At 42.2% G+C, this 14,464-nt stretch overlaps 1 protein-coding gene across 2 annotated transcripts in view; it reads left to right on the forward strand.

Moving 5' to 3' along the window:
* The window catches only part of LIFR (LIF receptor subunit alpha), a 149,954-nt gene that overhangs the window by 50,709 nt on the left and 84,781 nt on the right, over positions 1–14,464 (forward strand). For both annotated transcript variants that reach the window (XM_033932603.1, XM_033932594.1), the window contains exon 2: positions 10,475–10,619. In XM_033932603.1, coding sequence (XP_033788494.1) covers positions 10,481–10,619 — 139 coding nt within the window. In that variant the 5' untranslated portion in view covers positions 10,475–10,480. The remainder of the gene's footprint in view (positions 1–10,474; positions 10,620–14,464) is intronic.

The raw sequence follows: 14,464 nt of genomic DNA on the forward strand, positions 1-14,464 counted from the left end.
TCTTCTTTCTCTCTCCCCCTGGCTCCCCTCTTTATTTCTGCCTTTCTTTCTCTCTCCTCCTGGCCCCCCTCTTTCTTTCTGCCTTTCTTTCTCTCCCCCTTGACCCCCCTCTTTATTTCTGCCTTTCTTTCTCTCCCCTTGGTCCCCCTCTTTCTTTCTGCCTTTCTTTCTCTCTCCCCCTGGCCCTCCTCTTTCTTTCTGCCTTTCTTTCTCTCCCCTTGGTCCCCCTCTTTATTTCTGCCTTTCTTTCTCTCCCCTTGGTCCCCCTCTTTCTTTCTGCCTTTCTTTCTCTCTCCCCCTGGCCCCCCCTCTTTATTTTTTCCTTTCTTTCTCTCTCCCCCTAGCCTGCACAAAGCCATCGTGCCGATTTCTTCACTTCCACGATTCTTTCCCTACCCTCACCCCCAAGCCAGCAGCCGATTTCTCCCTGCTCCTTCCCCGATGTCCTGATGTCCTGAACTTCATCGGGCAGCAGCAGCATTCACAATTCACTGATGTTGCCCGCTTCAGGCCTTCCTCTCTGTCGGGTCCTGTCTTCATGAAAACTGGAAGTAGGCAGGACCCGGCAGAGAACAAGGCCTGAAGCCGGCAACAGCAGCGAATTGTAAACGCTGCTGCTGCCCGAAGAAGGTAATGGAGCACCGAGGCAGTCCGCTTCTCCCCCCTCCCAGCCGAACCCCCGCTGACCCTCCTATCTCCCCCCCCCCGTGAACCTTTCCGACCTTCCCAGCGAGAGCAGCAAACCTCCTTCGCGGCTTTCTCCTCCCTCTGCCGCGTTACTGATGACGTCATCAGTGATGCGGCAGAGGGAGGATAAAGCCGACGCTACTGGAGGGAGGTTTGCTGCTTTCGCTGGGAGGGTCAGAAAGGTTCACTTGGGGGGGGAGAGAGATAGGATGGTCAGCGGGGTTTCGGCTGGGAGAGGGGAGAAGCGGTCTGCCTTGGTGCTCCAAGGCCTGGCGCCATTACCTTTTTCGATAATGGCGCCGATGCTGCTTTCGCTGGGAGGGTAGGAGCGCGATAGGGACCGGGCCAGCTGTGCACCCCCCCCTAAGGCGGCACCCGGGATGGACCTCCCCCTCGCCCCCCTTGGTACGCTACTGCCCTGGGGAAACAGCCTGCAACAAGATCGCGCGATGCCAGAGATCTTTGCCTGCTTCGGCTGTTTCCTCCGCCGCGGTCCCGCCCCTCCTCTGACATCAGAGGAGGGGCAGGACCGTGGCGGAGGAAACAGTCGAAGCAGGCAAAGATGTCTGGCATCGCGATCTTGCTGCAGGCTGTTTCCAGACGCGACACCCGGCGCAGGGGGGGGTAACTGGACCGGACCGGGAGCACCCCCTCAGGGCTTGGTACCCGGGGCGGACCGCCCCCCCCCGCCCCCTCTTTGGTACGCCACTGTTTGTTAGCACCACATTTTAAAAATATGGTCTTTGTAATGTTCCTTTAATAAGTAAAACCATTACGTTTGTAGCTATTAGTTATCTCTAGGTGAAACAATGCACAATGGATATCACTGTCGGTATAAAGTGGCCTTTGTCTTCTATTGCATCTTAGCTTATAAATGAAAGCTGTTGTCTGTAAAATCTTCTACGTGGACAGGAATAGTTTTCCACTGCCTATATGCATTTGCTTCTACCTGGTCATATCTTCACTTCTTAAAAATTCTTTATAGGCTAGAATTAAGACAAAATTCTTTTCCATGTTTAGGTTTAAACAAAATCTTTCCTTGCAACACAAACAAATATGACGACCAGAAATATGGGAGAAGAAACCTCTTTATGGATAAAATAGAAAATGAATGGAAAATAATAATTTTGTATTGTGTTTACCTTATTAAGTTCCCCCCCATCTAATTATTTTGCCTCCAAACATTTTTCTTTTTGTCTACCTGTATAGGGTCAAATAAACTCTATAATTTAATGGCATGGGACCAAAATTTGGCAAGGGGGAAGAACCAGTGAAAATATACACTGTTCTAAAATGGATCATATTGTGTTGGGAGTTCAAAGAAATAAACTCTTTAAAAATTGACCTAATGTATTTGCTTGAAGGAGGGGTGTGTGTGAGTGTGTGCATGCAATCACATAGGGTTACCATACATCCGTGAAAACCCAGGCTTTTTAGAAGACTGTCCCAGGTGTCTGGACATTTTTTTTTTTTTCAAATGAGGGCATCTGTCCAGGATTATCTGGATTTCCTGAATCCCCCACCTACCTCTTCCCTGGCCGCTGCAATATTGAATCTTTGGGCAGCTGGCAGCATCTAAGAGGGGAGCCTGTTGCCATTGGCCTGTCCCAGAAGCCGCCTCTCTGCAGGTCCCACCTACATGGGAACTGCAGAGAGGTAGCTTCTGGGGCAAGCCAATGGAAACAGGCTCACCTTGTTGCTGCTGACGGCTGCACAAAAATTCAAATCTGCAGCGATGGGGGAGCTAGGGAAAGATGTCATGAGGGAAAGCAGCATCTGAGGTCAGAGGAGGGAGGGGTGAAGAATCAACATTTGGAGGGGAGAGGACTGGAGAAACAGCATGGAGGGAGGGCTGGAGAAGCATTACAGAAAGGAGAGAGTACTGGAGAAAAGAGCATGGAAGGGTAATGCTGGATGGGAGGGGAGAGACAGAAACAGTAAGAGAAGAGGTTGGAAGAAGAGAGAGAAAAGGAAGAAAGAAGCACCCACAGGAGAGGGGAAAGAGAGAGAAGCATCTGTGGAGGAGGAGGGATGGAAGGGGAGAGAGAGAAGCACTAAAAGAGTACAGAGGAAGAGAGTGGACAGAGGAATGGGTGGAGTGTGAACGGGGTTATCTGTCCTCTTTTTTCCCCCCACAAACATGGTAACTCTACACTCACATGTTGATATGGGTTTAATTCTCTTTTGGGATTTTGGAGCCCTGAAACCTGCATACCATTACTGCTAACTTTGGTTAGAACACCTCTACTCTGAGATCATTGTTGTCCTCACCCCGTTAAAGTTTGCAAGAACTATCCTTAGCAGGAGGAAATGTGAAACAACCTGATAATTAAAACAAAGGACTTCCTTTTGCAACAGGACTTGACACTCAAGTCGTTGTACTGGGTGGGTTCCCTAAGCTCGGAATGGGACGATTCATTGCGGCCATTTAAGAGCCAACCAGTTCAGTATGGCCCTTTCATCACAGGACATTTAAGTGCCAGACTTTCTGCCCATCTGTTCCATTGCACTAGAGCTCACAACATCTCTCTGGCCCGTTTTACAACTTTCCAACTTTAAAACAGCGCATCGCTACTTTAAACAGTTTCAGTTCACAGCACTACCTTTTTTTCTCCACATCTGTTTTTTTATTTAGAAATGTACTAAAAGCAGAAGAGAGTACTGGCCAATTGCTCTTCCCCTAAGCAAACTAATTATAAACAAAGACTTTTTATAGGCAATACAATATAGTATAAAATTCATGAATTGTAATTATAATTAAAAATGTGATATGATATAGCTTATTTTCCTTCTGCTGATGCACACTCGCTAACATAAGATGTCAACTGGCCCCCAGCCCCTCTAACATGAAGAAGTCAACTTCCTGCACACCATGCCTGGATGAAAGGGCTATGATGTAATGAGCAGATGCGGAGAAAAGAAAAGATAGACCTGTGAAGTGAAACTCTTTTAAAGTAGCAATGCACTGTTTTAAAGTTGAAAAGTTGTATAACCCGACTATAGAGGTGTGAGTGGAACAGGGCAGTAGAGTTGTAAAGTGGAAAGATTTAAGGTTGAAAAGTTGTAAAACGGGTCGTAGAGGATGTTGTGAACTCATGTGTGATGGAACGGACGGGGCTGAAGTGCCAGCACTGAAATGTCCTGTGATGAAACGGCTACGATGAATCGTCTTAGACACCCCCTCCTAAGCTTGCTAGAGCTTAAGGAGGCACACCTACTTTTCTGCCTGGATTCCAGTAGATCTAAGATAAGTTGTTTTTCCTTCACCGTTAGTGAATATAGGTTAGTAACATTAGTACTATAGGTGGCTTTTAAAAAGGTCTGGACAATTTTTGTGCAAGATTGGTTTAATCTAATCTAATCTTCGGTTTATATACTGGGTCATCTCCCAACGGAGCTCGACTCGGTTCACATATAATTAAGACTAGAGTACATAGTAAGAGCTATAGTATTATCATTTCGTTGATAATACTATAGTGTCTGCTGACCCAGCCACACCCAGCCAGGCAATAGTCCCTACTTATCACAACCCGAACCACTCACCTTATCACACAATATGGCAATCTACAACAAACAACAACTACTCTTAGGGATTCTATACCTATACCTATTAAGCTCTAAATGCTGGGGCAATGAAGAAAACCCCCCCCAACCTATGCACACCTACCCCATCTCCTGGCTCAGACCAGTCAAACTAACTAAGCCCTCCAACCCTCCAACTCCCACAAAACCAGCCAAAACAAGACCTTCATCAAATCACAGTACTAAACACCACCCACAAACACCGCAAACCACACAAGAACAAGCTCTGCAACAGAAACATAAAAAAGATAACATATTCGGAAATCCCTACAGCAAACAGTTACGAAAACATTAAGGGATATTACCTAAACACCCGTTCCGTGAGAAACAAAGCCCACATAATAAATGATTGGATACTACAAACAAAACCTGATCTCCTGTTTCTGACAGAAACATGGATGATCTCTGACACCGACACTATCATGAAAGAAATTCTACCTCAGGGATATAAAATTATCCCACTATCAAGAAACTGGAAAAAAGGAGGAGGACTAGCGATCATCCTAAAAGATCACTACAACTACACCAAGACCGACTCCAAATCTTCAGATAATCTCGAAATACTAACTTGCAAAATCACTAACGCACAGTTAGAAGAATCATTAACCACAACCCTATTTTACATCCCACCCAAAAAATGGTCAAGCGCAAAAGAGGAATTCGCCGAATTCCTTACCTTATCTAACCTAAAAGGTTCATACAACCTGCTTCTGGGAGACATAAACACTCACCTAGAACAAAAGACAAAACCAGAAATAACTGAAATCGCCAACCTCCTTATGTCACTGGACTTTCCACACCCAGACACAGAAATAACCCACGAAAAAGGACACAAACTAGACCTAATCACCTTCTCCCACAAAGAAATACTAGCCCCCAAAATACAATATCACTCAGGCCCCTGGGAAAAATGTATCTGGTCAGACCATTTCATTGGCAAGTTCAATCTACATTGGCAAAAACAGAATACACAACAAAAACACAAAAACACAAATATGAACACAGTAACCACCCGTGGCATTATTAACCCAACCGAATTCTGGACCCACTACGAGTTACAACCCATAAACACAGAAATTCAGGATTTCCCCGCAACATGGGAAATCTACAGCAAAGAACTCTTAGATCAAATAGCACCTTATAAAACATACAAAAAGAAAAATAGACCACCAAACGAATGGTTTGACGGTGAACTTCTAACCACCAAACAGGAACTAAGAAAACTGGAGAGAATCTGGCAAAAAACAAACAATGATTCAGACAAGTCAAACTGGAAACAAAAAATGAAAATATACAAAAATCTGATCAAAGAAAAACGCACTAAGCATTATGCAAATAAAATCGGTACTTCAAAAATAAACAGCAAAGAATTATTCAAACTAGTAAAAACTATAACCGATACAACACAAATACTGAAAAAGGACACTGAGCCCACTCCATCGGCACAAACCCTAGCCAACTTCTTTCAAAACAAAATCACCGAATTAAGAGCAACTCTACCCACATCCACAACAAATGCTCTTCAATTCCTGGACCCCCATGACCAAGACACCAGAGTAGACATGCTATGGGACCACCTCGAATACCCAAACTGGCAGCAATTCCTAAATTTATTTAACAAGTACACCAAATCTAACTGCCTACTTGATGCATGTCCCCCTAAAATCATGACAATTGCCCCCCTAGAATTTAAAAAGGAACTTTTTGCATGGCTAACATCCGCCCTTGCAAACGGAACACTAAACAAAAAAATGGGACATATACTAATCACTCCAATCCCCAAAGATCAAAAAGCCTCCTCAGCACTGACACCCAATTCCAGACCCATAGCAAGCATTCCCCTCTTCACAAAGATACAGGAAGGATTGGTCAACCTTCAACTAGTCAATTACCTGGACAAATTTAACCTCCTTAGCGAACACCAATCAGGATTCAGAAAAGGATACAACACAGAAACTGTCCTAGCCTCCTTGCTGAACCACCTTTATGATCTCTTTAGCAAAGGCAAAAGCGCACTGATCCTACAATTAGATCTCAGCAGTGCGTTCGACCTGGTAGACCACGAAATCATGCTACTGTGCCTTGAAGCAATGGGAATCTCGGGAAAGGCAAAGAAATGGTTCCAAGAGTTCCTAACAAACAGATCCTACCGAGTAATCAGTAATGGAAACTACTCTAAACCATGGAAAAACCCTTCAGGCGTGCCTCAAGGTTCCCCCCTATCCCCCACACTTTTCAATATCTACATCGCCTCCTTAGGTCACCTACTACAAAAACTAAATTTAATATACTACATCTATGCGGACGACATATCCATCCTTATACCCTTAAACGACATCACAAAAGAAACTGTAGATAATCTCTCAAACACAATGACCGCAATCGATAAATGGACCACTAATTTCAAACTAAAACTAAACGCAGAGAAAACAAAAGTCTTTCTGGCTAGTCCCAATGACAAAATTACGAAAACATTGATAAAAATAAACAACCACGAATACCCAATTTCCAAAAACATAAAAATACTGGGTATCACTCTTGACACTCACCTAACTATGACTGACCACACAAACTCACTTGTGAAAAAATGCTTTTATACGCTATGGAAACTAAGAACCATAAAAAAATTCTTTGACCCTTCATCATTCAGGTTGCTGGTACAGGCACTGATCCTATCCCTTCTTGACTACTGCAACATCATCTACCTAGGCATCCCACAAAAAACAATAAAAAAACTAAGATTAATACAAAACACCGCCGTTCGCCTAATTTTCGGACTTAGAAAAAACGACCACATCAGCCCCTACTACAAAAAGCTGCACTGGCTTCCAATAGAAGCGCGAATTCTATTCAAATTCGCTTGCACCTGTTTCAAACAAGCCTGGGGACTAGCACCTTCATACCTACAAACTCACTTCACCCTACACAACCCCACAAGAACGACCAGAAACAAAAACATCTTTGCATACCCAAAGACCACAGGCTGCAGATACAAATCCTTCTTGGACAGAACCTTTAAGTTCCAAGCGAACAGACAGCAAACCTGGCTGAAAAACCACATAAACGAACCAAATATGACTTATAATACATTCCGCAAATCGATCAAAACCACCCTATTCGCTAAATTCATTGACTAAAACGGTCCCCTCCCCCACTAAGACCCCCCTCATGGATGTTCTAAATCTTTTAGACACTCATTACCCTTAGATCTCCAATTAATATGTAAGTTTACCATTTAGACTATTGTACGGCATCTAGACTCTTTGTTCGGTACTGTATTTAAACTTATTGTATAGTATTGTATTTAGACTTACTGTATTGTATTATATGTGGACTTATTGTATTGTATTAGCATTGTACTGTACTAAGACATTTGTTATTCGCTGAATGTCCAGCCTTCTTACATTGTAAACCGCCTAGAAGTCGCCTGACTATGGCGGTATAGAAAAATAAAGTTATTATTATTATTATTATTATTATGATATTGTAGTTAAGCCGTTTAAATATTGCGAGAACAACAAAGTTTTCAAGGTTTTATGAAATAGTTGTAGCTAGCCTATCAGTCTAATAGAGTCAGGAAATCCATTCTAGATCTCTACCAACTTGAAGACAGAAGATTGACTTAGCTTCCCAGCAGACTTGATTCCCTTAAAGGAAGAGAAAGATAGCTTATATCTCTGTGTATTCCTCAAATGACAAAATCTAAAGGTATTCCAACATAAGGGGACCAAAAGGTCAAATATTCCATAGAAAAGCTTGAAGATTATGCATGCACATTTAAACTGGATCCTAAAGCGGACTGGGAGCCAGTGAAGCTTTCTCAGAGGGGACATATGATCATATTTGTGCTTCCCAAAAATAAGCTTAGTTTAACAATTGTTAAGTAGGTGAGGGGAAACATTACTTCTTGTGGCTGGAAGTTGGTAGTGAAGAAGGGATCTTCCCAGTAGGATCTGCTGGGTGGTTCTTTGCTTAGTGGACTTTTGGTTGCCCCACATGAATAGCTGTCCTCTGACCAGAATGATTGCATAACTTTTTCACAGCATGCACTCTTTTTTTTTTTTAGTCAGGTACACCTAACTTTCTCTTCCCTTTTACTCTTGAGCTTCCCGATTGCCTTTCTCAAATTTTCCCTTCTTTAAAGAATAGGAATTGATTCAAAGAAGTGTGAGAGGTAGTTTGACTTTTGTGCACAATTTTAAGGGTGCACTATGCAAAAATGAGCTCTGCACACAAGGTAAACTGTGTGTAAAGCCTTGTGTAGACAGTGCAGAGCAGATTTAACTCCATGCTAATGAATATATTCAGCACAGATGCAGAGGTGTATGCAGAAGGCTAAAAGGCTAAGCTCAACACTGGGGCTTTAATGCAAGGTCTGAGGACGAGTAAAAGGTTGACTTGTTCTTCGGTGGTCAGTGTTAGCCAGGATTTCATGCCTGCTTTTTTTCTTAACTGCAAGCACATGAACCTGCAGCATTTTTATTGGTTCTATAAAGAGCAAATGGGCTAATAACAACAAGAAAAACTAAGAGGGATGTATGCTGAAATACAGTTACCAGATTTCCTAATTAAAATAAAGAGGACATGTGACCCTGCCCTATTCTGCCCCAACACGAACTTCATCTTTTCTTCCATGAGCTCGGGGCCACGTCGCATGCATGCATGCATGCATGGTTTTGGAAATCTGGACAGTCCTCTAAAAAGAGGACATGTACGGGTTTTCCTGGACATCTGGTAACCCTATGTTGAAACAGAGAGCAAAGCTTTGCACTGCTGAGAATTTTATGCATGCACAGCTCTAAGCACAAAAATTGTAGCTGCACTTGAAATTGCATATGTAGACTTTTTCCTATGCATACAGACTTAGGATTTTAAGTAGTAGATTTAGAACTTATAAAAAATATTTTTAAGTTCTGGAATTCATTGCCAGAGAATGTAGTAAAAGTAGTTAGCAAAGCAAGTACTTTTTGGAAAAAGATTATTTTTCTTTTTTGGTTGATTACATGCCACTTTTTTTTTTTTTTAACTTCACAGTCCCATCCCTACACAAACCTCATCTCCACTTCTTCCTGGAGCTTGGGAGCCAGTCTGGAAGGCCTCAGGGCATGCGCAGATTTGACGTGATGATGTCACATGCATGCGTGTAATGTCATTGCATCATATCCACCCATGCTTGGAGGCCCTCCAGACATGGCCCAGAGCTCTGGCAGAGCTTTGACTGTACAAAACCTGAACAAAGTGCTGGTTTTGCAAAATCCATCCAGACACATGACTGGGTAAATCCAGACATTTGGTAACCCTAACAGCACCAAAAGACCTCCTCGTTGCTAATCACAAGGAAATCTTGCTAGTGCCACCAGATCTCGGTTACCGATCTGCCATGTAAGCACAAGACACAGATAGTGCCATACAAGGAATCAAAACAAGGCCCAAGAGTACAATTAACACTTTCCCCTATGCCGTTTGCTGAAAGCAAGAGTCAAATAGAAACAACTGGCTGGCCTGAATCAAACAGTATCACACACCACTACCTTAGATACTCCAATCCAGGATCGTTTATAGACCTCAGCGGTGCAGCTATGTGTCAAACTCCAAACACAGATCAAATAGCACCAAAATCTTCATCGGTCTGTCTTATACTTATATTTAATTTAATTCTTATTAATAAGTATTCAAATACTCATCTCTTTATAGAAGCATAGCAGGAGGGTGATGCCTCTTCATAGTTAACTAGAAGTGAGCCCTCCTTTCAGTTGATATAAATATGCTTATATACTGGTACAAAAAGGCGTCTGGAGGTTCTGTGATAGGAGCTTATTTTATAAAGAAAAGCAAATGACTATTTTCTTGAATGGAATATTAATGTAACCAAGTATACATCCCTAACATTTAAGGTCGAGCACTTAACACCAGCCATAAAGCACCTGTGTGGCAGCTACTCTCAAAATTTACAGGATTCTGTAAGTTATACATGTAGATGGGAAACCTGCCCATACTCCACTACCTCCTTTGCAAATATCCATTGTGTACGTTAAGCAGGTATTGCAAAATAGCACTTAGGCTGCATGCTGGCATATGCAAGCATGCATGCTAGTATTCTAAATATTTAATGTGTGTTATATGTGTGTAAATGCTTGTGCCTACTATACAGAACTGGCCCAAAAGTGTGGGCAAACTGTAGTGATAGTTTTGTTTTCAATTATAGGGTAGAATGTTTGGTGGAGGCTGGAATTTTCTTCCCAGCTTGATTTCAAAGCCAAGAACAAGAATGTGGAATAAGCTATGCTTCCAGCTCTACCTTGCTGTGGTTCTTTCGAGTCTGCTGAACTGTAAACACTGCCAGGGGGGAGGTGAGTACACACTCAATGTAGCCTTTGTATGTTCACCACCAAATTCCCACTGTCTTCATTATAAAACTATAGGTATCGGAGGAGGGTTTTATTAGTATTCTTGCCCATGCTCAAATATCAGTATATAACTGGGGGCAAGGTGCATCACATTGATTTATTCCTTGTTAATCTTATTTGTCAATTGATATAGGGATCAACCCAACTATGAAGGACAATCTATAATTCTTAAACCCTTTCAATCTCTAAAGATCTTCTTCGGGGGAGAAACTTTACCTTCATTGCCAAACTACAAAAATACACAACAACATAAAAACTTATTAATTCTTTAAAATATAAACACTACTGATTTTATTAAAGAACAACCATAAAAACGATCCATAATTTTTTTTTGAGCATAAGAAACATAAAGAATGACAGGAGATTGAAAGGGTTTAACATTTTGAATGACATGTTATAAAAAGAGCATAAATGGTTTAGATTTTGCAAATATGAAGTATTTGAGAGTAATTGAAATGCAGGGGGGTATATACGATTAGACCTGCGTTCCCAGGATGGGGATTTCTAATAACATAATGTTATAAAAGATCCTATGATCTGAACAAAAAAGAGGCACTGTGATATACCCACTCTGATAGTTTAATATTATTCAAGAAGTTTGCCTTTCACAGTTGGGTTGATTCCTATATCAGTTGACAAATAAGATTAACAAGGAAAAAAATCAATGTGGTGTGCCTTGCCCCCAATTCTATACTTCATTATAAAACTCACCAGCATAATTGTGTCTTTTTATAAACATGGTTACTTTAGGTAGCAGGCCTCCTTGCTTTCCTTAAGAGCTGCTTTATGTAGTGTGCTCAAGAATTGAATTTGCAAAATATTTGTATATTTTTGCTCCTAACTCTAAATGAAAAGCTTTATATCTTAATCCTTTGAAATAAAAGCCTGATCAAATATATCTTTTATGAAGTACGTATATTTGTTTTCTAATATGTTAGCTATTATGCTGCTATCTTGCTAGTTAAATGTACAAGTCCTCCCTCCATATTCACGGGTTCGGCACTCATGACTTCGATTATTCATGCTGACCCACCTCTCCACCAGACCTCTCCACTTTTTAAAGCCTGGTGGTCTAGCGGTGAAGCAGGGCAGGATCAATCTTCCTATGCTCCTGCCCCATGCAGAGCCACGGACAAAAATGGCTGCTGTAAGTTCCAATGGTTCCTTGATTGCTAAACTATTAGAGCTTGAAGTATTCAACCACCTTTAAACTATGTAATTAATTTCAGTCTCCTGCAATCTAGTCAAGATGTTTTTATGTGCTCTTCATAGCATTGAAATTTTATTGTTAACTTGGGTAGCAGAAATTAGATCTTACCTCAGAAAAGGAAAATATATGATTCTTTTACAATTTGACATTTCTGCTTGGCACTTCAGATTGTGTCCTGAAATGATTGACATAATTTTTATACAAATGGTCATACAGAGTAGTGCTGCCTCATTCAAGAAAAAAATTTTGATTCGATTCAGCCTATTGAATCAATTTTTCGATTCGATTTTCTTGCCCAGTTGGGTGTTTTTTTTTTTTTTTTTCAAACATCCTGGTGGGTTTATTTTATAGCCTCTTCACCCCCTTTTCCCTCTCTTTCACACAATGGCGCTGTGGTGTAAACAAAAATAAACAAACAAAAAAGACTTTTCCTCTCTCTGTTAAATCATAGCTCACGTTCGCTGTCTAACACCAGCTCCGGCAGGATACACATTTCAAATCTGACATATTGTAATCACAAAACAGAAAATAAAATTATTTTTTCTACCTTTTGTTGTCTGGTCATTATTCAAATAATGTTGGTCCCAGGCTCTAGTTGTCTTCTGATAACTCGCTTGCCAGAGTCTCCTCCTTTCTTCTTTCTCCGTGCTAACCTAGATTAGAAAAGATAAGTGCTTTTTGCTTGTTCTATTCAGCATGCCATATACAGCTTTGCTAATGGATTGATCTTGAATGGTTGTTCGCTCTTTTTCATATTCAAATTTGAGAGTAAATGAAATTGAGATTGAATGAATATTCCATCCATCTTCCATCTCTGTTCTCCCCTTCCATTTCCCTTCCCCGGAGGTCTGGCATATTTCCTTTTTTTCATCTCCATTCCCGCAGCTGCAGCGATGGACCCCACCATCCCCAGATCCACCATCTCTCCTTTTCTCAACTACCCTTTCATCCAGAATATCTCCCTCCTTCCCCACCACACCCTCCTATCCAGTATCTCTATCCCTCCACACCATCCCTTGTGTCCAACTTCTCTCCCTTTCTGTTCCTTCCCTTCCTAAATCCCATTGTCCACCATCTCTCTCCCTCTCCTCTGTTTTTAGACCCATTATTTCAGTCTGGCATATGCACGTCTCTTTGAACCCCCCATTACCTCCCTTCGTGTACTTCCACACCAGGGCTCCCCTCCCCTGAAGGCCTGCACCCCATCCCTGAAGGCCTACACCCCCCCTGAAGGCCTGCGTGTTCACCCTCTCCCCGAGGGCCTGCGTGTTACCCTCACTTCGTGTTCCCCCCTAGCCTCCCGCTCTTCCATTTACCTAATTCCAGCAGTGGAGTAGCCTGCAGAGAGGATCGCTGGTGCTAGCGATCCTTGCAGGCTGCCGTTGGCCTCTGGAGCTGTAGTTTCCTCTGCCACGATCCTGTTCCTGACGTCAGAGGAGGGTCGGGACCGTGGAATAGGGAACGACAGCTGCAGAGGCTGATGGCAGCCTGCAAGGATCGCTAGCTCTGGCGATCCTCTCTGCAGGCTGCCCTGCTGCTGTAATTAAGTAAATGGAAGAGCGGGAGGCCAGGGGGAAGCCGGACACTGCGGCACTTCCTAATTGATCCTCCATCCTCGCCCTCTAAAGCAGGAGTGGCATTGGCAAGAAGCAGCGCTGCCTCTCCTGCTTTAGGGGGCAAGGGGGGAGGGTCAGTCACTGAATCGGGAGGTCGATTTTTTTTTTTTTTTTTAATCGATTCACCCAAAGTGAATTGGTGAATCGATTTGAATCTGAAATCGGGCAGCACTAATTTAGAGTACAGAAGAAGGGTGAAATCTCTTTCACTGGCAACCTGAGTGTGGAGTTCTGGAGGGCTCATCACTCTCTCCTTTATTATTTAGTATTTACCTAAGATCATTAGGAGTTTACTTAACTACCTTAGGTCAATATGTTTTGTCTTATGCTGATGACATCCTTTTACTTTGTCAGCATTGGACTCTTATCCCAATACTATTGATTCTCTATTAAAGGCCATTGGTGTGACTAGTAGCACAGCAGCTCTAAGAGCTAAGTAATTCTGAATTTTATATCCCTAATTTTGCTTTAAGCATAGAATCTAATACTTTTCCTTTCCTTTCAAGCTTCTACTCTACTTTCATCTAGTAAAAAACCCCAAAAACCCTTTTCCTTTTGAGAAGGTTGGTTTTCTGCTGAATTAAGGACTTAAGTCCCACTCATCCCTGGGTTTGCTACTGATATATAGACAACCCAATAATCAAAAATACTTCTCATGCCAACCACTCAGGATGACTTTTATTCAGTGCAATCTTTGTGGTGCATTATTTCCAAGGCACACCATCTGCAGACTTAGGGCTTGCCCTATCTGTCCTCGGCTTTCTAGTATTAAGGAGGAGCTCTGTAAACTTAAGCAGGAATTGGAGACAATCAAAGTGGCTTACATTACTCCACAAAATCATACCAATTTACCATCACTGCCTGAAAGAATAAAGCAATCCAGGAATAAATGGATCACAGTATAGTCGGGTAGATTGCAGCATGTGACTCAGAAACATCCACTCTTACCATTGCACCTACAG

The sequence above is a fragment of the Geotrypetes seraphini genome, chromosome 1 (assembly GCF_902459505.1).
Source record: "Geotrypetes seraphini chromosome 1, aGeoSer1.1, whole genome shotgun sequence".
NCBI classification, from domain to species: Eukaryota; Metazoa; Chordata; class Amphibia; order Gymnophiona; family Dermophiidae; genus Geotrypetes; species Geotrypetes seraphini.